A 21,877-nucleotide genomic window follows, 5' to 3' on the forward strand; every position below is an offset into this window, starting at 1 on the left:
GGATGTAAATCCAATGAAAAAAATTCATGATAAACCCAGAGCATGTACCATTTTTCATAAACAAAGCAGGATGTAAAATTCCACACTTTCTTTATGTTCAATCAAGGCGTGCCTCTTCATATTCAGTCGGTCTCATAATTACATATTTAAAAACACAGCATAAAAACACAACTCCACCCTATGCTGTCTAATTCAGATGATGCAACAGGATTTAGATGAAACACTAAATGATATGCCAGGGACATCTCAAGATAAGGGATGATGGGTAATATCTCATTTGTCCCCATTTTGTGTATTTCAGCCCACCTTCATCTTTATTTGCCATTTTCTTTTCTTTCCTTTCCCTTTCCTCTCTCTGAGTGTAGACAGCTGCATTGAGCGTCTCCACAGACTGTGGTCTCTGGCAGAAGGCAGACAATTGAGTTTTGGAAGTGGCGTGGAACAAGACAAAGGGAGCGTGAGGTGGCTTCCTCCCTCCATCTTCCTCCCCATCAGTGCTCCATGGGCAGACTGCCCACTCTTTCATAACAGCATTAGCAGAGACTATGCAGCAAAACAGTGGAAAATCCACTCCACCATGTTTCCTCATCAGCAATGTCTTCTCTCTGACCTCCACCTCAGTTTCACTGACTCACATGAATATGGAAGATGAATATGGGCCAACTTCTGAGGTTACGCCAAATTCAACAAGAGACAGGCTTGTCAACCATGAAATCGTCTTTACAGAGGGAGTATGGACAAATTTGGATTGGTTGAAGGCACTTTCATCCCTGGGAAATTTCCTGACCTTTATTTTATGTTCTCGGCCATAAAGATCAGGTAAAATACTATCATAACAACCAGTATAAAGGAAAATGGTGGTCTATTATCCACCATAATTCCTCTCTGGACATCTATCATCATTCACCCTCGATTCGAGCTACCCAGCAGTCATCACTGGACACCCCCATTGTTGTGCAATCTGTAGCTTTCCTCTTTGCCCTTTCTTGGTAATACCTCCTGTGACATACTTGGCTCAGCACCCTTATACAAACATTAACACGCACACGCACAAACACACACTGCTGTTTGACCTCTGAGGTTCAGTGAGAGCATTAAATACCAATTAGGGTTGAGACGAGCCAAGCTGAGTCTGAGGGTGTGGAAAGGCCTTGAGGAGGCAACTTATTGGTCCCTAGGCATAAATGTGTGTGCGTGAGTGTGTATGTATGTATGTGTGTGTGTGATTTTGTGTTTGACTAGTACCAATGCTGAAGAACAGGCTCATATGGTGAGTGTGTGAGTGTGTCATCATATGCACAGACCACATCTGGACATTTTATTGTAATGTGATGTCCATGTTCCCACTTGTTCATCTCTTTGAGAAACCTGTTTTTTGGCTCAACTTATTTTCTATTACATCATACCAAAGGATTGAGTAGGATGTTTCTGTTATCTAATACTGTAGATGTTTAGACAGTGTGTCTTAATAAATGCTAATGCTTGCACCGAGATGAATTCTTATTTTTAGGTTTTGCTTCCCTTTTATTTTTTTATATTTAAATTAAGGCTAATTTGATTTTAATTAAAAAAAAAAAGTCTGGGATTTAAATAGAACCTCACAATCCACAGCAATGCTCAGGATATGTAACTTAACTATTTTAAGCTCATACTTTGTAAAAAAAAAAAAAATCCTCTTCAATATTGAGTAAGTGCATTACTTCCCACTTTGTCATTGCTACATTTTATCAAAGGTATCTGTGTTTGGTTTCTCCCTTTTCTTTCTTTGTCCATGATAACTTTCATTTCAGTCACATAGGTGTATGCCCTAATAACTCAGTTTTATGTTCAAAATAAAACAGCAATACAGGAGAGAGAATTTTAGCAAATGCTCTGAAGGCAACCCTCTGAGAAATATCCATTCTCTGCAGTGAATCTTGAGACTGTGTGTGATGATCTGCTGTGGTTATCTGGTGGTTTAAGAGTCATGCCCTTTACTGTCCCTCTGTTATTTACCCACCAGACACACACAGCTTGATAAATGTTTTGTCTGACCTTCTAAATTTGTTTTCCTTCCTCTTAACTGTGATTTTATTTCCCTTGGACTGGCTAGACAGTGTGTGTGTGCGTATCTGTGTGTGTGTGTCTCTGTGTGTGCGTGCCTGTGTGGATGTGTACACAAGTGTGTCTGTTTATTGGTCTGTTTGCAAAGAAAAAAACAAGGTCTATATCCAGAAGGATAAAATCTATCTTCTCCTTATTGCAAATGACCTCAATCACTTCCTCATTTAAATAAACAAACCATTGAACAAGCAAAGGAATTGAAACAGATACTAATAGCAGAGCTCTAATAGCCACTGACCATCCATCTATTGTGCAACTACATCAGTCCAGAAAGGGTTAAAGTCGCCACAGGCCAGAGCAGAGTCAACATTGGCCATGGCTTGGCTGGCCTACCCTGCCAGATCAATATCTGCAAATAATAAATTAGCTCCCCAGAGGGTCGCACTAAACCTACAGCAACGCTGCCCTAGAAAAGTCCACAATTGGTGTGTGCGAGACTCAATAAGCCAGGTGAATGACTGTGCAGGGGCACATCTTTAGCACTCCATAATAGAAAATTAATGGTGCTCAAATCAGTGCTGAGGGCACCCTGAGGGTTACCTAATAGGCCTAGTTAGAACTGTCATCCCTCCCAGAGTCGCCTAAAATATCACATACAAACACAGGGAGCCAAAAAAAGAGGCAGGAATCAGGGAGAAATATGTGTGTGTGTGTGTGTGTGTGTGTGTGTGCAAGCCTCACCCACAAGGTGGGTGTGTCAGCTGGGGGTAGAGGTGAGTCAGGGGAGAAAGGACCAGAATATGGACAAGTAACAGTGATTTACCTTTGGTAATGATTGCTTTGGTAAGAATGTTAGATCTGTTATTTGGAAGAGTGAACAAAAACTAAGACTAATGAATTACAGAAAATAAGTCGGAAAAAAATTAAATATCAAAATATCATAAAAGAAAACAAATCATAGTCCACCTACTGAATGTATTTGAAATTGAACTGAACCCATCATTGTTAACTAATACTATGACACTTTGTCACTCTTTGTATTAGTCTGCTAGCTTTCTCTTAGTACACACCTGTTTGCAAATGTTTTAATGGCAGAAAACGTCCAGCCTGACAAGGACATTTCCACTCCTCCTAACCCCTCTTTCCAGCTATTTGTGAATATTTTTAATGACCAATAATTGCATTATGATGGCTGTCATCCAGTTTCTTATTGGGAATTCAATCTAGAAAACAATTTAATGACTTTTTTGAACACCTAATCTGACCATCTTTTAAAAAGCGCAGATCATTACAGATTACATACATGTAATCCTCACTTATAAAGTCTAATGTTACCAGGACAAAAATAACAATTCAATCACTGCACATAGTGAGAGCAAATTGTGAAAGATGGTGGACGAAAATATCATTCTAATTTTCAACAATCCAGAATATGTTAGCCTTATTATCAGCCTTTAAAGAGAACAGTGCAGCAACACATAGCAGACTAATTTAAGTTAAATTTGGTCACACATCCACGTTGATGGATCTAAATAAAACAGAACTGGTTGCAGATGGAAAGTCATCTAAAGTTTGTGAAGGAAAAAATTTAATCTTGGAGATACTAGGCAAATGATCAAATACGACATTGATATATGCAAGTATATCATGTTGGCTGTGTTGAGGCATAAACTTGTCAAATCTAGAGGGCTGTTTAAAAGCAGATCTATATGCCCAGCAGGCTGGTAATGAGCCTTAAAAGCAAATCTGATCACTTATTCCAGCCAGTTTATTCCCCCTCTCCACAAACACATCTATTGGATTCAATAAACACACTTCATATTGATCCTGAGCCACCCAGCAGCACATGCACCTCTCTTACCCACACTCAACAAATTCATTACAACTCTGCATACTACTCGTACATATTACTTTACAGAAATAAAGAGACCCGCAATCACAAGCATGTGCACACACATATGCAAACAAATGCACCCACACACGCACTCATACATATAAGTTCAAGTTTAAATACCCAGTGATTTCTCATCAATATGTGCACAACTCTTCGATCTTTCCCCTGACCCTAATTTGCCTATGCAGTAATATCGGGGGGGTTGGGATGAGTGGGGAGGGGTTTGCCTCCTCATCTCTCCTCCTATCCCCCTCAGGTTTGGACTTCGGAAAACTGTCTGCTGCATTGACGCTGAACTTACCCACATGCCACCACACTGCCGTCCTCCAGCGCAAACAGAGTGTGTCGCTCTCCACAGGCCACTTGAGATATTTTCAGAGATGATGGAAGATTCTGGAACAAACGCGGTGCCAGCTGGAAAACAATAAAGTTCCCAGTGAGGTGAAGAAACACACTGTATCTCTATGTTGCTCTCTAGTTAAGTTGGTATACTCCATCAGCCTGGCAAACATCCCAAAGACAGGCACAGCTACAGTAGATCCTCTCAGTGTAGATGAAGAGAGAACAAGGTGAACAACAGAGGGAACAAGAAAGAAACAGCATACTCCTTTATGGCACTGAGCTGTGTAGATCTGATGTTTTTAAGTCCCTGTGTGTATGTCTGTGTGTGTGTGTTCATGCCAGAGCCACAAAGAAAAAATGAAACAGCCTATGAGAAGAAAAGAAAGCCTGGTTCCTCATCATGCGCTTGTTAGCTTGTCCAATCTATGGCAATCAGCACAGTCCCAGGGGTTGAAAGACACGAGATGCCGGGGAAAGGGAAGCCGAGGCTGAGGAAAAGATCAATACTGCACTGTGAAACAAGAAGTGTGGGCTATTTACTCTCCATTGATCTGATGATGCTGGAGAAACACCTCACTCAGCTATTAAATTGAGGGTATAAGTCTACTGTGGAGGGCTTTTTTCCTCCTCTCTCTCTCTTTCTGTCTCTCTTTCTTCACCCCAAGGTCAAGAAAAAGCTAAAAACATCCACAAACAAACAAAAATGGATTGCCTGGGCCAGGGAAAGTAATTAATCTGCATTAAAATGCCAAGGGAACAGGCACTAACTACCCATCTTAAGTGAAGTTTTGCTCAGAGCGACAAGAGACCCATGGCAGCGTGGGATGGACTACTAGAGGACACAGTGAAATACAAATAGACTGTTAGCAGGGGGCCAGCAGAATATCATTGGAGTTACTTTAAACCTTGGATTTCCACCAATCCAAGGTCCAACATTTCCAAAGAAGAAAAAATACAGAGTGGAAAGTTATGCATGCCTTTTTACACAGAAGATAGAGGGATAAGTACAATAGTACTATAGGTAATAGAGATAATACACAATGGACAGATATCATGTGTCGACAATGCAAACGATAAACAGGCTCAAGTCGAAAAAAGGCAGGTTCCAGAACAAAATGGATTTTTTTTCATTTGGTTTTTATTCTTGTTGCTTAAAGAAATGTTGTGATCATTTAAGTGCAGACAATCAACAGTTTCAGGAAATCAGTACTTCTCAAATCTTGGAATTGCTTAATTTCACGTGTAGAAAGCCACTTAAAAGGCTGGCTACTATGTTATGGTCAAATACAACACCACTGTACTGGAGCAAGATTCTTTCACAACAGCATCCTAAAGTTGAAGCGTCATCACTGAACCACAGCACATTTAAACAGATCAAGAAGGCCAGATCTGAGAACTGGTCCCCATTTTATTGATTAGATATGTACTTTGGAAGTAATTCTCTGTTCTTTATTGCAATTTTCTCTGAAAGAAAAATTAAAAACTACACAAAGGTAACTTAAAATCAATATAGTTTCACACCCAGCTAGAGCTAAAACTGTAGTTCATCACTGAGTCAGTGCTAACGTGAAGGTACACATTATAATGCTGCTATGAGTGCACTGTAGAAAAGAAGTGAGGACAAATTTTTATATTTACAAATAATATAATATATTATTATATATTGTCAAAATATAATATATTTTTCTTTTTCTTTTTTTTAGGTAATTTGGGATTGGCTAATAAGCATGGGAAATGTTTACATCCTTGATTTATCAAATTATATTTAATACTGTGAAAACATGGTGTTACACAGTATATTTCTACGGATCCATTTACAAACAGCAAATTTAAATCTAGGGGGCAAAAAACTAAAATAGTCCTCATGTGGCAGAAGATAAAAGTAAAGCAATGAAATTTATCTCTGGTTTCCCAACATATGTCCAGTGGCAGAACTGCTGACATCCAGACATTTTTCATGGTGTGAAACTCTTTCCCTCTATGTCTTTCTTTGCCTTTCTTCGACTCCTCAGAGAAGTAGCCTTATTGACTGTGTGGCTGTATTACAACAAGCAGTCTCTAATGACTCCCTGAAGACCTCTCTATCCCTACTGCCCGCCCTCCTCTCTCTCTCTGTTTCGCTCTCAGTGTCTCTCCTGCTCTTCAGGCTCCAGTTCAGCAGCTAATTAACCCTCTCTAATAGCGTAGATTACATTAGCTTTGAGCGTCTCGCACCCTCCACCGGACTCGCACTGCCACACAATGAACCCAGCCTTGCTTTACAAATCTCCCCTTCACAAGAGCACAATTATGAATTCAAACAACTTCTTATCCACACTCACTCATCCAGGGACAGAAGCCCTCCTCTGCAACCACCCACTCCTCCACTGCCACCCACCTCCCAGGCCTTCACACAGAGAGTAATGAGAGAACTGAAGAGAGGAGACCACACAACAAGATGGCCGTGGGGGGGGAGAGGGATATCGAGGGAGGGAGGAAGGAAGGGACCCCTTTTGGGTAAATCCGAGAGGTCACTAAAGGTGTTTCATTGGGTGAGCCTCCAGAAGCCCAGTGATAACCCTCCATCTTAACATTCCTATTCACAGCAGAATGGAATCTTAATTACTGTGGGCGGATAGAGCCAGAGGGGGGAATACCAGGACTAAATGGAGGTTTATGCTTTAAGTGGTCAAAGAGAATGAATTAGAATGAATGACTTAAACCAGTACAAGCTGTGTCCTACACACTGACAAAATGGCCGGGTAACTCAAAAGCTTAATCAAGATTTAAGAAATTGTTTTGTTTTTTTGGTTGTTTTTTTTTTTTTTTTTTTCATTTTTATAAAATTGCAGACATACTGTATCAGACTGCTTGATCAGTGAGTCCAATCATGTCTAAAAAATATACTTCTCTTGGTGGGACAGGAGACTATTACACAGCATTCAGCACTCTACTTTATGAATGTAAGAACGCACTATGGTTGGTTAGTCATCTTAGATGCGATGGAGCTGAGCTGTATAACAGTGCCGTCGCCATTAAACTGCAGGAGTCCAGGCACACTGTGAGAGCGTTCAAACCAGTGGTATACCTGGGAGAAGGGGAAAGCAGGAATCAATGAGAAAAATACATTTTTTTGAACTGGCAGTTTTCTTTCTGTCTTACAGCACTTAGTGGTGTTTTACAAATGATAATGAGATGAGATATGGGGGTGGTTAAAAAAAAAAGAGTAGAAAGAAATAAAGTATGGGGGAAATGGATGTAATCTGTTCCGTCTAAATGTAAATTGGTACATTTGTAGTGAAAGGACATTCTCATGTTTCTTTGTCCGAACAAGTAATTTTCCCTCTGTCCCTCTTCTGTAAGGCTTGCCATAGCAGCATTTTCTGCAGCACAGAGCACTCTCCTTTCTATTTCAATAGGACAGCTCATTTGCTAGACTCCTAGGCCAAACTGCTGACTGGGGTTTTCAAGGCCGTGTACTTTGTGTGTGTGTGTGTGTGTGTGTGTGTGTGTGTGTGTGTGTGTGTGTGTGTGCATGTGCAAGTGGGGACTAGAGTGTATATGCACAAGCTTGTGCTAAAAGAGAGAAAATAGGGAGAGAACTGCATGAAAGAAGGATAGGCAAAATGGAAGGAAAGAGTGGGAGAGAGAACACATTGTATCATTAAGGTACTCAGAGATCATTAGATATATAAGGGCTCTGCTATGCAAGGTCAGGGCTGCTGTGTTTTTCTAGGTCGCGAGAGGAACAGTAAAACCAGTCTAATCAGGCGCTTCTCTCTCCCCTCCTCTCCCTCACTCCCTCACTCTTCCATCTGGAGGTAGTGTGGATTGCAGCCCAGTTTATCCACACCCCTGTATGTATTTACTAACATTATCAAGGCTTATGAGGCAAGGACACGGTAAACCACACAAAAGGCACAGAAAGGCTTTGAGCTTGATATTGGCCTCATTATGGGGTAAAGTTGTTGGCTCCCTGTCTCGCTCCCAGGATGTACAAGGCTTCTTTAACAGGTGCAGCACACTGTCTGACTATCCAGTATTTTTCATTAAGGCAGTCCTTTAAAGTGACATTTAGCAACTGGCAGGCTGCACCAGTTAAGTGTGTTTATGTATCTATGTGTGTCCTAAACACAACACATGTAAGTGAACAAATTTTTTTTAGCTCAGAAAATGGACAAGGATGAATCAAATAGGCACTGCTAATAAGCTTAGTCTATAAATCCTGTGGTATGTGGCGTTGGTTCATGCTATATACTTGTTCCTATTCAACTAAACATTAAAAATAAAAAAAAGTAACAAATTCTCTTTTCAGGCACCCAGACTAGGGCAGGTACAATACTTGTTTCTTTTTAGACAACATTTAACATTTGAGATCTTTCATATTTTCATATTTCATAAAGTATAATGAATATTTTTTAAATGGCGTGTGAAAACGATGTGACAATGTGAAAAGGGACCACTCGTAGAATCTGCAGCTCCACTCAGCTGTACAGAGCTTTGTTGTGAGTTTGAGCTCATTGTTTGGCTGCCCGGCCCACAACTTGCTTTGGTTCACTCACACCATTTTCATAGCATCATTTTCAGCATTAGCAGGCAGCTGTTTTCAGCGTAAAAGCTGACTTCTCACAACCTGCTTGGTACCAAGAGGCAGACAGATGCAGTTAGAGAGTAGCTGGTGAACACAGTGGAGCATTTAGCAGCTAAAGAGACACATTTCGCTCAGGAGTTGGTAGAGACCAAAACAGCTGAAAGAGAGTGAATACTGGACTAACATTCATCAGGTACAGAAATGTGACTTCAAATGCATGATACTGCTGCTCTATGACTGCTAAATGTTTAAATATGCAACTGTTGGCAACAAGTATATCAACTCACAAGGTGACAGCTGACCCCAAATGGCCAAAAAAAATTGTTATTGCAGGTTCAAGTAAGGTATTGAAAAAATAATATTTGCATGTTATGCAAATGACATCCAGCCCTGACCCAGATGTTTAAAAACACATGCTCCACCCCTTCACTAACTGTGACTAAGGTTCTCACGAGTCCACTGAAGGACAAACTGCTGCTGGCTGTGGATGGCGAGGAGGTGACGCCATTGGTAATGTGTTGTGTTCATCACGATAATGATGGATAGCTTTAAAACGGACCCTCGGCTTTATAGAGATGAATGTCCTGCTTGGCTTCTTACTCAGCACTTTGGCCTTTCCCCTACTCATTGTGCGCTTCATCACACAAACCCCCTCGACCAGCACAAGATGGAGATTAGCAAAACTTGTCTGGGGAATGGACCCAACTAAAGCCAATCAATCAAACATGCTAATCAATCAAGAGATGCGAACACACATCCAAAAAGCATCACCAGACACTGTTTGCCAGTGGGAATCTTTAATGTTAACTAATTATAGTATCAAAACAGTGGAGTGATGGAGGAGCACCTGCGTGCTTGCATGGAATGAGATGAGAAGATGAAGAAGGACAGAGAGAGGGAAAAGTGTGAAAGAGAAACTGTGTAAAATAATCCCTCTGCTGCTCTCGACCGTCTCATTAGGCTAATGTTTTTTTATAAGGCACTTCAAATGTCAAGGCATTGGTGGATTTAGTGTAAACTTAAATTCCATTACCTGGCAGGCATTAATTGCTAACTGAGCCCAGGGATCTTTCCCCAGAGGCCTCTATGTTTCCTCTCTGTCATCTGGCTAACTATTCTGTCTAGACTAACTTAGAGCACCATAATCCACCATGGGGATCAATAAACTGCACATAATTCAGCTCCAATAATGAGCTTTCACTTCAACACAAGCGCCAGCCCTCTTCCCAAGGAACCGGCAGGGGCGTAAAATGATAATGTAATTATTAAAAGGACAGACAAAATGAGTAAGCACTTTCACACAGAGAGGGAGGGCGAGCCCGGCCTCAATTAGACACACTTAAAGCTATCATTGTTATTTGAGACAAAGCTAATCAAGGAGGAGATACAGGGGCATCCATTTCAGCAGGTAATGGAATGACGCTCGCTGGCTCTCCCATTTCCCCAGGCTCATGATGTTATAAAGGCCGCCCTACCGTCACGCGTGAGTGGGCAGCCTTTAATGAACTGCAATGGATGTGGCTTCTTCCACCAATCACAGACACACAGGAGGGGACTTAAATGGAGACACATAAAACCATAAGTGTAAGGGATTATTTTACATCTGTATTTTCCATTAGTAATTAAGGAACAGAATAGTCACATTTTGTATGTGTTGCAGTTCGCCACAAAAGATTTCAATCTCTACATTGTGATAGCTTATTATTCACGCACTACCCTTGCCATGGCATCCACGGATCAAACTAAAAAACTGCCTTTTAGACCAGCATGAGCGATTTAGTGTGTGACAATGTAAGGTTTAACCCAGAGCCTTATCTGCTAACTACTCTTTCTCCAATTATATGCATCCTTGAACTCCAGTGAAATCAAGAGAAGCTACTTTGTTTCTTACACCCAAGTGCTCCTAATTCATCTGGATGCTACAGGGGGTCCAGGATGGATAAATCAGGCCTTTACGGAAGGGTTGTTCCTACTGTTTATCTGCTGGTGACATTTGCTGCGCAGCCCCAACCACACCATAATTACCCCACTTATTCACTAAACAGGAATCATGCCTGGCAGGAACCCCCTGCCACAAAGGTCGCAGGACTTAAGGCTATATTCAGTCTGCAGAGTTCAATGGCCATGGCTTTATGAAAGGACTCCATTCATTTGAACATCAGCATGGGTTCACTTTAGCATGGTCTAAAAGAGGATGGGGCTAAACTGACTCGTCTCAATAGCTGGAACAAAGAGCATCGTGGCTGATGACAATGATGCATTTACAGCTGACTGCAGAAGCTTTCCTAACACACGGTGCACCTTGGCACACTTCGAATGTCACAGTTTCCACAGAGGACTGGCATTTGGAGTGGGTTCTCCTGCCCCTCGAGCAGATAGCTATCCATAACCCAATGTGGTAGACTGTCAAGGGAAAACGACACACGAAAAAACAAAAAGCACACATCTCAGTGATTCTATTTATTGTCATTGTTCAGCATGTATCGAATATCTATTGTGTGATTACTTTGTAAAAAGACATTATAATTCTGCATTAGGCCTTTACCTCTTTTTCCCCTATCTTCCAAATCAGATAGATTTGCTATTTTATGATTCTAATTGTCCTGAGAAAACACCCAAATTCAGCTTCACAAGGCAACTGCTAATTAAAACTATGGATAATGTTTTCCTGTTGCTTGGTGTCCAACTCTATAGCTGCCTCGAGTTGTGCATAGTCGTATCTGTCAAAGACAGTAAGCACAGATGGATGACGAGTGACAAAGGGATATTTGGTTGAGGTTGTGCAGTAATGAGTGTCACGTGACTCCCACGTTCATATTTCAGACAGCCTCTCCCGATCCTAAAGCTGCAATCAACACTGGGCCATCTGCAACACTGCAAATTAACATAATTGGTGTACATTACATGCTTATAGAGAGTACATTTTTATCCACTATTCTTCACCCTTAACAAGATGAGCTATGGAGATACTGGGAGAGCAACACTGTTGATTAGGCACAGATAGCAGGAGCAGACAGCGAGACTTGTTGTCTTGGTGAAAATGGATGAACTGACAATCAGAGTTTGGTGAACAGCCAGGTGTTGGGGCCAGAGTGCAAGTAGGCCAGTGTGCATCTGACACAAGCTCCTTCCATACACCTGGAACTGGGGCTGAGGTGATCGACAGCCTAGCCATCTTGTCAGACAGCTCACAGATAAAACGCAGACAACACTTAGGCCTCTTCCAGCTGCTCTACCAGAATAAATTGAACTTGATTAGAATTAATCACGCTCAACCATGAGCAATTTGCAAATATCAGGGAAAATATTCAAGGAAATCTGCTTGGAAGATAGTAGTGGTGAACAAAGGAGAAAAACTCAATTGGAACCAGTGCACCCTAGTTTTGACAATGTGCCTTTCACATGGAGAATTTTTTTTCATCTAAAAACACAGACATTTGGACGTGTAACGAGGAAGCCACTATTTTTATGCAGAATGCATATGTGGGTTGTGATGGATTGTAGGAATTACCTTACAAGCCCAGACAGTTTCAGCATTGGTAAAAAGTTAACTGCTTGTACATCAACTCAAGTTATCTTTTAGTTGTCCATACAGTACAAAAAATGTAAGTTTCAATTTCCCACTTACCTAAAGCACTGGGAATTTTTTGCTGACAAATTACCATTCGCAATACAACACAATACTTCCAAATGGCACACATGGGTGGGTAGAAACATGTAGGCAGCGCCACTTCCCATACTACAAGTTTCATAATGCTGCACATCATTAAAGAAGGTGTACAATGATACTGTCATGATAAAGTCGCATCAGTCACCTTAATAGAACTGGTTCAGGATGAAGAGGGAAGAAAGTCACCATAAGTTAGCTGTCTCCTTCCCTGTGTACACCATGAAAAGATGTAGTATGCAAACTGCCTGATTTTAAACTTGTATCTAATTGTCTCACGTCATGGGTCTGGGCCAGGGCATTGTTGCTTGAAGAATAAATTGGGTAATTCAATTAAAGTGCTTTCCAAAGACACATCATAAGTGATGGAGAATGACTCTAACCCAGGCCTGAACTCCGTGTCCCCCCCATCGCTCCGCTTGCCTGACAAATGGATGGCGATATATAATTGAAACACATTGCTGCCAGCGTAGGTCAATAACATCGCTCTCTCTGCTCACCAGCACCAGATTAACAGACTCTATTTTATCTTCCCTCAGCCTGTCCCAGCTTGACAGAGCGGGAGCGTCAGCTGCTTATCCATAAAAGAGGCCCCTTATCTTGAAAATAAACAAATACATAAAGTGCAACAGCCTGCTGTCTGTCCAAGCAGTTAAGGGCTACTTAGTTTAAGGCAAACATGTGGGCAGTGTTTTGTTTAACACATCATCATATGAGATGAAGCACAGCTGTCACCACCTCATGTCAGTTGAGAAAACATTGACACTGTCCAAATTCTAGATTTGGAGAATTGAAGTGAATTTATCATTCCGATTTTTTTAAACACAATAACATGGGTTTGTGTAATTTTTCTGATTACCTTTCAAGTGCAAACAATTTCCAGGGAAATAAATCCTCCATGTGCCATTTCAAGACCAGTGTCATTCAATGTCATTCACCAGTGTTAGTCTAAAAACAAGGGCAAGATGTGTCTTTGGACAATGAGTAGATTGTAATGGCACGACGTAATTGACACATTTGATAACAATTTAAGAGCCTTACTTCTGTAGATGTGTAATGCAAAGCCATCACTGTTTATGCATGATAAACATTGAGGATTAATTAGCTTAAGCACAAGTGTAATATGAAGCTAAAATGGGTGATTATATGTATTTAAGCCCAAGCATAACAAATCTACTGGCTTAAATTAATTTGATAAACAAATGGGAAAAGCAGGGTTAAGGTTCAAGGGTAAAAAAGTCCATTATCTCCCACTCCTCACTCTGCTTTCATGTAATTATATGTTAGGTTAGACAGAGTTAATTGAATCCGGTCCATTCAATTTGTTTACAGTTTAGCCATAAGGATTGGAAGCAATAATTCCTGACTTTCAACATCAGACTAAATGAGCAAGTAGCCTCAAAATAAATTCCTATAGGGGCAATTTGCACAAACATTTGTGTGTGTTCATGTGACTGTGTGTGTGTGAGCATGTGAGTTAAAAACAAGTGTGTATGACTTTTTGTATGGAGTTTAAGCTTGTGTTTATGCATGTTCCTGCATGGAACACATACAAATTAGCCATGGCTGGATATTCAATTAAGTCCTTTGTCAGGGGTCTATGTAGGGGCGGGACGGCATGCAGAGCACAGTAATCCGTGATGCACAACAAGGTGGCAGCTCCATTGTCTATCTGACGGATAGAAATTATTTGCAGGCGTGCTCGACCAACAGATTAAACCACTGTTGGGGGGTGAGATAAGATGGCAGCCAGCAGTATGGAAGGTACTTCTTCTTCCAGCTCCAACAATGCCTTTAATCCATTCCCTTCTCACAATCAGGTTGTTTGACATTACTTTTCAGCATCCCACACACTCATTCTCTCTCTCTCTGTCCCCTCACTCATTCCACCTTTCATGAAGGCGAAGGCTTAAAGCATCATATAAATTAATTTGTGCATAATATTAGAAGCCCCAGAGTTAATGTTGAAGAGACTTTCACTGTACCTTTATTAAATGAACTACAGTTTTAACCTTTGTCTCTCTTCATGTCCTATTTGGCTTTCAGTCTGAGTAAGTCCTGGACAGATGAATTATATGGCAAAGCACAATTTTGTGTTTAATTCAATGCTCACTGCCTGCTTCTCTGCCAACCACAAGATTCTGTCCTTCCTGCCAGTACTGTACTTTTTCATAATGTTTTATTATTGAATCATGACCTTGGCAGCATTGCTTTCGGTTGAATGAAATCCCAACTCTATAGATTTACACTGCAGAGGTCTGACTTTAATGCTTTCAATAGAGGAATGAAGTATGTTAAAAACAATATGGCTGAGAAGTCCTTGACACCATAGAGAAATTGTCATTGTTAAAGTATATCACAGCTTCTCTTTGACAAAAGTTTAAATACTGTCTCTCTTAACTAAAGCACAAGTACTGAACTCTTTAACTGAAGTTCCACTTTAGAAAGTTTAGTAAGTTTTTCTTCTCATACTTCATACACTGTGCACATTGCTTACAGTATTCAAGGATTACTTCCTCTGAAATGCCATGGTACTGCATGTTTTCAATCCCTGGACACAGATCAAGAATCTGTTTCATTATGTGTCAAATACTACACTTCCCCACTTACTTTAAATTCAAAACTATTGAGCCAGAACACCCGTACTCAAAGACCATAAAAAAAAATAAAAATGGACTAGTGAGAAATATTGATGACCTGACAGCTAGGGTGCAAGAAAGTAGAAACACCTGAGCATGGTGTTTACACTTTAGACAATATGTCTGATATGAAAAGAAGATGATGAAACCAGTAAATCTACACTCAATATAAAATTATATATTTCAGTCCTCAATGAGTGACATTTGTCTTAAATTTTGGCCTTTGGGCCAAAGATCTGATTGGTGTATCCAGTGTCACATCAGTGTCACCAGGTTGATTACAACAAACTATGGGACCAACAATGGGAATTACCATACAACATAGTTCAAGTCCAACACAACATACAATTTGTGATGATAAATAAATTATGTGCAAGTTGATTCATGCGTCAAATGCACCTGTTGGGTACATACAGTAAATTTTCTAGCACTGCTGCTGAATTTGGATGGAAACGCTTGTGCAAGTGTGTGCCAACAGTTGGGTATTAAGTGTTCATGTATGGACCACCTCCTGTAAGCATTGATCAGCCACATCCTCAAACATCCATGCTATGTTGCCAGAAGGTTCCACCAACAGCTGTTTGTTCCAGGGGCAACTGCGTATTTTAAATTTGCTTAAGTAAAAATGATTATTGCCAATTAGATGCCCATTAATTGTGCAAGCATGGGATGCTGCCAGCTGTTTACATAGGGGAGAAAAATAGCCCTTCTTATTGAATTTTTCCCTCAAAGCCAACAGCAGCGTCTCTCTCCGCCTCTCTGTGTTTCATTACACATAAACACATACTGTAAAATCAACTGTGACACAAGTGCCAGTAGTTTCAAATATTGTATATCAAAAGTAAATGAGTGAGTGAGCAGTGTCTTGCCCTAATAAGCTGTTTTTTTTTTTAAAAAAAAAAAGAAAAACAAAGTAAGAATTTGCCAACAGTAGCTGAAATAATTGCAAAATAGAATGAATCAAGTGTGTAGAAGCCAAATCTGTGCTTTAGGCAAAGCTCTAAACAGTTTGCAAATTAATGATTCAAACTATACCAGACTGCAGTTGTTGGACATATCTGGAATCAAGGAACCCAAAAGAAAAGAAATTTGTTTAGGGTTACGAGACAAATACAGAGGTGACTGTTGAGGACACTACTGTGCTTGATGTGCCAGGTTTCCCATATAAGTAAAAAGAAAAAAAGACAGACACTCTGCATTCATAACTTCAGGGACACATCTGTCAATGTGTATAACTAGAGATCCAAATCAATATCACCATTTAAATATCAAAAGAACTGTTGTGAAAAGTGACATCTAAAAGTTTTGTCCAAAGCCTGTAACCTACCTAAGCAGACCAGTACAGCTATACAGTGCTGAGCTGTTGCTGAATTTGTGATGAATGGTTGTCAGCTGCTCTGGCAATCTGGACGGCTTTAACCTGACCCCACAACAATAGCCCTGGACCCTCAGCTTGTGCCCCAAACCAGCAGAAAGAGCTGAATTTAGTCTTTCAATGGTTAGCGTCTGACCCAGGCGCAGCCTGCTGAGTCTCAAAACAGCACACTTTTATTCCCACAAGCCCAGTCCCTGTTCAGCCTTAGCTTAGGCTTCTAGTAAGAAGCAGGTGTCATTAGTTTACCTCTGACCCTTTTCTGAGCTGACCCTATTAGAGCAGTAGAGACTGGACACAACCTGTCTCACCTCTAAAGATGGGCGCTGAGCAAGCTGATGCTGCAATTGTAAGTAGACTAGAGGGATAAATAGCATTCAAGCTGCCATGCGAAGCCCTGCAAAAGACTGTAGAAAAGATAAATGAATGTTGAAATCGAGGAAAATTATTCAACCATTTACAACCCCTGCTAGCACATCACTGTTATTCTATTTGTCTTTCACCACTTAAACTGTAAAATCATACAGAGTGCTGCGACCATTTCTCTCTCCGGTTTGTTGCCTCACTTCCACAAAATAACACATCATTGGACAGATAGCATCAATTCTGCCCACGGTAATCCCAGCACCTCTGGTTGTATCACTCATTCAATTTCAGCCGCTGGCTACAGCAAACATTACACACTGCATCAAGATTACCAGAGAGAGGAAGGAGGGGGAGAGAAGGGGAAAAAAGAGCTGTATCCATCATGTCATGATGCCCCTGTTATTGTGACAGATCAAATTCAGTGTCGTGTATGTGCGTGTGTGTGTGTGTGTGTGTGTGTCTGTCTCTTGTGTCTGTCTGTAAGGGATGCAAACTGTTGTGTCCTAGGCTGGTGTGGCCAGCATCCATGTGACTGTAGATGTTGTGAGTAGATTTGTAAGGGTTTCCTGACTTAGATGACCTCCTTTATACAGTAGCTGGGGCCCTGACCACCATGCTTGTTTTAGCTGCTGCAATTAACCTTGTGTAGTTATAACCCTGCAACCCCACCCACTTAGCTGAAGGGCAGAGGGGGAAAAAAAAGAAAACTGGCAAGAAAAGTGATTGAGGAACATGGAGGGAAGAGACAGATGAGAGACAGGTAAATATATAGGGCAAAAATATAGGGCAAAAATATGAGAGAAAAAGACATAGCTAAAAACAAAAAGAGAGTTCAGGAAGAGCTTAACAAATTTAATGATGTGGGAGCTAGAGTAAGGAGGAGATTGGAGCCTTGGTTGCTTTGCTGCCTGCCTGACAGACTGGCTGGTTGGCTGCATGCCTGGTTCATTGGTTGGTTTGCTGTACTGTTTCTCTCCTCTGGGGGACATGGGTTTGCAATGCCGGCCTTTGAGAGCAGGGGGAAAGATGAAGAGGCAGTGTCAGGCTGCCTTTTAATGGTCAGGAGTGTGGTTAGTTCCACTGACTCAGGCCTCTCCCCCGTGACGCCGGGTCCACTCCACATAACTGGCCATAATTCAACTCATTTGGCAGTTTGAGGTCTCGGAGGTCTAGGGATAAAAAGTGTGGAGAGGCCTAATGGCAGACGGAGGGACCAGCTGAGGGCACTTCTTACGAGATCTCCACAGGAGAACATTTCTGGAGCAGACCCTGGAAACCACAACGATCCATTAGCTACTGAACAGGAGGAACAGGCAAGGCGAGAAGAGAGAAACAGGAAAACAGAGACTGTTGCAGCTCTACAGGTATGGTAATAGGTTGTTGAATGTAAAAGCCTTCTGCCTTTGTAGCAGTTCAATTTTTTTTCATAACAAAACAAACCAAAAAGATATAAAAAAATGCTTATCTGTGACATCAGCGCAGATTGTTTGCATAATATTTATTTATTTATTTTTGTCATCTGCCTTTAATAGCTCAGAGTCACAATCTCTACATATTCATCAACTGCAGAGTTTGCATATTGTATTCAAACTTGAAAAAATAAAAATAAAAAAATCAAAATAGTCCCAGAATCTCCATAAGGTGTAAAAACTGGAATAACTTTCAAGTGCAAAGACACAAACACAGGCGCATACACGCACATGATATCTGACAACTGCTCATGAACCAGTGTGCCTAATCTGTTGGTGCTGATTGGGACTGAGATGGAGTTAAGTGATAGTTTAGTGATTTGGTTTAAAATGAAAGCACTACAGCATCTGTGGTGAACATTTACAGGGAGAATCCACCATTGGAGTGAGTCTCTGTGGCTCTGCAGGGTGCTATGCCTCCTAAGGGGTATTAATTGAGATGTTGAAGGAGTAAGTGGGATGGGACCGGGATGGGGCACAGTGTGTGTTTGATAAGAGAAAGAATATTTTGGCAAATTCCAGTCTAGGCATGTTTTCGTGGGCCCTTTGAGATGGCATAGTGTGAGCATCTGTGACAGAGAGAAGGAAAGAGATATTTCTGAATGTGTGTGTGTGTGTGTGTGTGTGTGTGTGTGTGTGTGTGTGTGTGTGTGTGTGTGTGTGTGTGTTTGTGTGTGTGTGTCTTTGTGTAAATGAGAGAAAGCCCTGCTGACCCCAAGTTGGAGTGTTCTGGCTACACAATTAAATGGTGTTGAAGCATGAGAATGAATAATCAATCTGCTTTATTATCACTGATGTGAAAATTATAATACTGGTGAAAGTGGCTAAGAAGGTTAGAATATTTTCTTATTATCACAAAAGCTTATAACAGAATTGTGTGTGTGTGTGTATGAGTGTGTGTGTGTTTTTATTCTTTTCTTCTTTTTATTCTGTATTTAGTATCATATTTCATGAATACTCTTAGCGTGCAAAAAAAAATACGTATTAGGTATATTATGTCTCAGGGTGTCCGTGCATGCTTGCACAAAAATATTAGCTGAAATATGTCAGTTGAGTATGACACACTCAGACATACCTCAATTTGCTCATATGCAGGAAGCAGACATCATCATTGTATCATATCAAGATGGGGGGATGAGGGAGGAAAAGGTTTAAATTTGACAAAGGGAGAGGTTTTCCAGACCAAGTGGGTGTAATTTTGGGATTAGGATTCTCTGTATGCTGGTTAGGGGACATGTATATGATGTGAAGGTTAATCACAGGCTGCAGTTTTGTAATGCTAGTCGTCACTGCACTGCAGTGCAATCAGCACTGTGAGAAAATAAGTGGGTCACAATGCAAGACCTTGATTGAAATCGCGGTGATTATAGTGCGGCTTCAGCTCTGATTTTGTGGGTTTCCCAACATCTGTCCTCAAGAGGAGAAACCCATATGAATGAAAATAGACACACAATATAGAAGTGTAAGCATGCCTGCAGAGATGCTTTATGGTTGCACACATGTGCATATGAACACAATAAACAACTATGAAGCCTCACAGATACTGTACATTCTACAGTTTCTTTGTCTATTTTGACACACCACACACACAGAAAATGTATATTGTCGGCATTGTTTTTCACTGAACCACTTGTCTCAACTAATTACTTCTCTCCATTATGGAGGAAGATATTTAAACAGCATAAAATGAAAATTATACTGGTAACATTCACACCAAAGATGTCTGTCCTCTGCTAATTATAATCAGCTTTCCTTAAGAAAGCAAGAAAAAAAACAGATACACTATCTTCTTCTTTTTCAGAAAGGTTTTCCTTTCACACCAGAGAGACTACGAGCTTCAAAACACTACTGCAGTTAACACATTGCAGCTCAAAAAGCATATACAGTACAGACATGTCACCAGTGTAAAAAGACAAAATAAAAACACACAAAGACAAACATTCATATATCTGACCCTTACTCTCACCATCATACAAAAAGATGTAATATCTGCTATCATAACAGGTATTATACTCAGCATGATGAATTGAATTTTTTATTTAGAGATAGAATGAAGAAGTGGAGTAACTGCATGATCAATAAAGTTTTTCCCTTTTTTCTCCCGTTCCTGCCAAGTTCGTTGGGAGTCTATGTGAAAAACAAAGTCCAAGGTGAGGGAAACAATGCTCATGCCATTTAACAGCAATGTGAAATCAATATATGTTCTGAAATGGCAGGAAAAAACATCATTGTAAACTAGTTATTGACGTGTTAAAGTAATTTACACTTGCTAGTACAAGACAGATCGTGGCAATATTTATTTAGCTGGCAAGCTGGCGGTGGGAAAACGATACGGCAGCTGCAGCTATCACCAGATGCTGGTGTTACAATGTCCGTCCATCAAACCATCCCCCTCCCTACCCCTCCTCTTACTCTATACCCTCCTCCTTCGCTTTCCCAAATGGCTGGCTCGCTGCAACCTGACAGTCTTAAAACAACTGTATAATTAGAGCTGCATCTGTCACACAGGTTTATCCTGGCTCGCTGTTTGGGAGTCAGACTGTGGGAGACACTTGAGGACACAACACTGGAGCAAAGGAAGGAACGGACAAAAACACTCTGGCCCACAAATTACTGTTTTTTCACTTAAATTCTTTTTGTTGTTCTTGAACAACATGAAATGAACAATGAAAAAGATTCTGCTTAAAGTTTCAGTTTAATGAATGAATTTTACATATAATGTAGCGCCTCTGCAGATAGGGAGAAACACCTAACGGCACATCATCACACAAAATTTGAACAATGCAATAAGTCTAAACCTCTACACCACTCTACCTTAGGAGCCTTAAAAAAATAAGAACAAGAAAAAAGCCAAGGGAGGAAAAAAAAAGAGGAAATATGCAGCTGTATGGTGAACTATCCCACTATCAGCTGCTGCAATTAGGGAGCACAATGTAAAATGTCACAGTGGATCTGTATCATCGGCAGCCCTGTCACAGGAAAAGGCCAGGAAGAATGGAGGAGAGGAGACGCGCACAGTACGGCGAATCCCATCGGCCAAGCCTGTTTTAGTAACATGAGAGGAAAGATCGTGTAACGTTATGGCAGGACAACTCTGGGACTCTAGTTCAGATGCTGTCCTGTCACCCCACTCCTATTAGGAAGTGACAGAGACAGTAAAAAACATGATTAAATAGCAATATGCATTGGTCTTCTGTAGGTTGATGAAATGCAAGGGGGCAAAAGTGCACATCAGGTAGGGATAAATGTGCATGTGAATAACAAAAGGTGCGCATAAATCACAAAAAAACTAATAATAGTTAATGAAATAAGGACAAATGTTTGAATGTACTTTGGAGATAAGCACACCCAAATTAATAAATCAACTAATACTCGTGTAATATTCGGTACTTTTTAGAACAACTATGGATTTGAAAAAGAAATTAGAAATAGAGCTTTGCTGATATTTCTTATTCAAATACTAAAATAATTGTATAGCATTTGCTCATTACTTTTGAGGAAAGGATCTGAATAAA

The 21,877-nt window shown here is 40.6% G+C and overlaps 1 protein-coding gene across 3 annotated transcripts in view; it reads right to left on the reverse strand.

Annotated features, from left to right (window-relative positions):
- Positions 1 to 21,877, reverse strand: part of LOC139623962 (uncharacterized) — a 296,887-nt gene that overhangs the window by 219,038 nt on the left and 55,972 nt on the right. For all 3 annotated transcript variants that reach the window (XR_011691618.1, XM_071482655.1, XM_071482656.1), the window contains exon 5: positions 4,239 to 4,351. Coding sequence is in view for 2 of the 3 variants with exons in the window: in XM_071482655.1 (XP_071338756.1) it covers positions 4,239 to 4,351 (113 nt within the window). In the remaining variant the exon portion in view is untranslated. The remainder of the gene's footprint in view (positions 1 to 4,238; positions 4,352 to 21,877) is intronic.

Source organism: Trachinotus anak, unplaced genomic scaffold, assembly GCF_046630095.1.
Source record: "Trachinotus anak isolate AG129_WGS33_773 ecotype Australia unplaced genomic scaffold, CSIRO_AGI_Tana_v1 ptg000008l, whole genome shotgun sequence".
Lineage (NCBI taxonomy): Eukaryota > Metazoa > Chordata > Actinopteri > Carangiformes > Carangidae > Trachinotus > Trachinotus anak.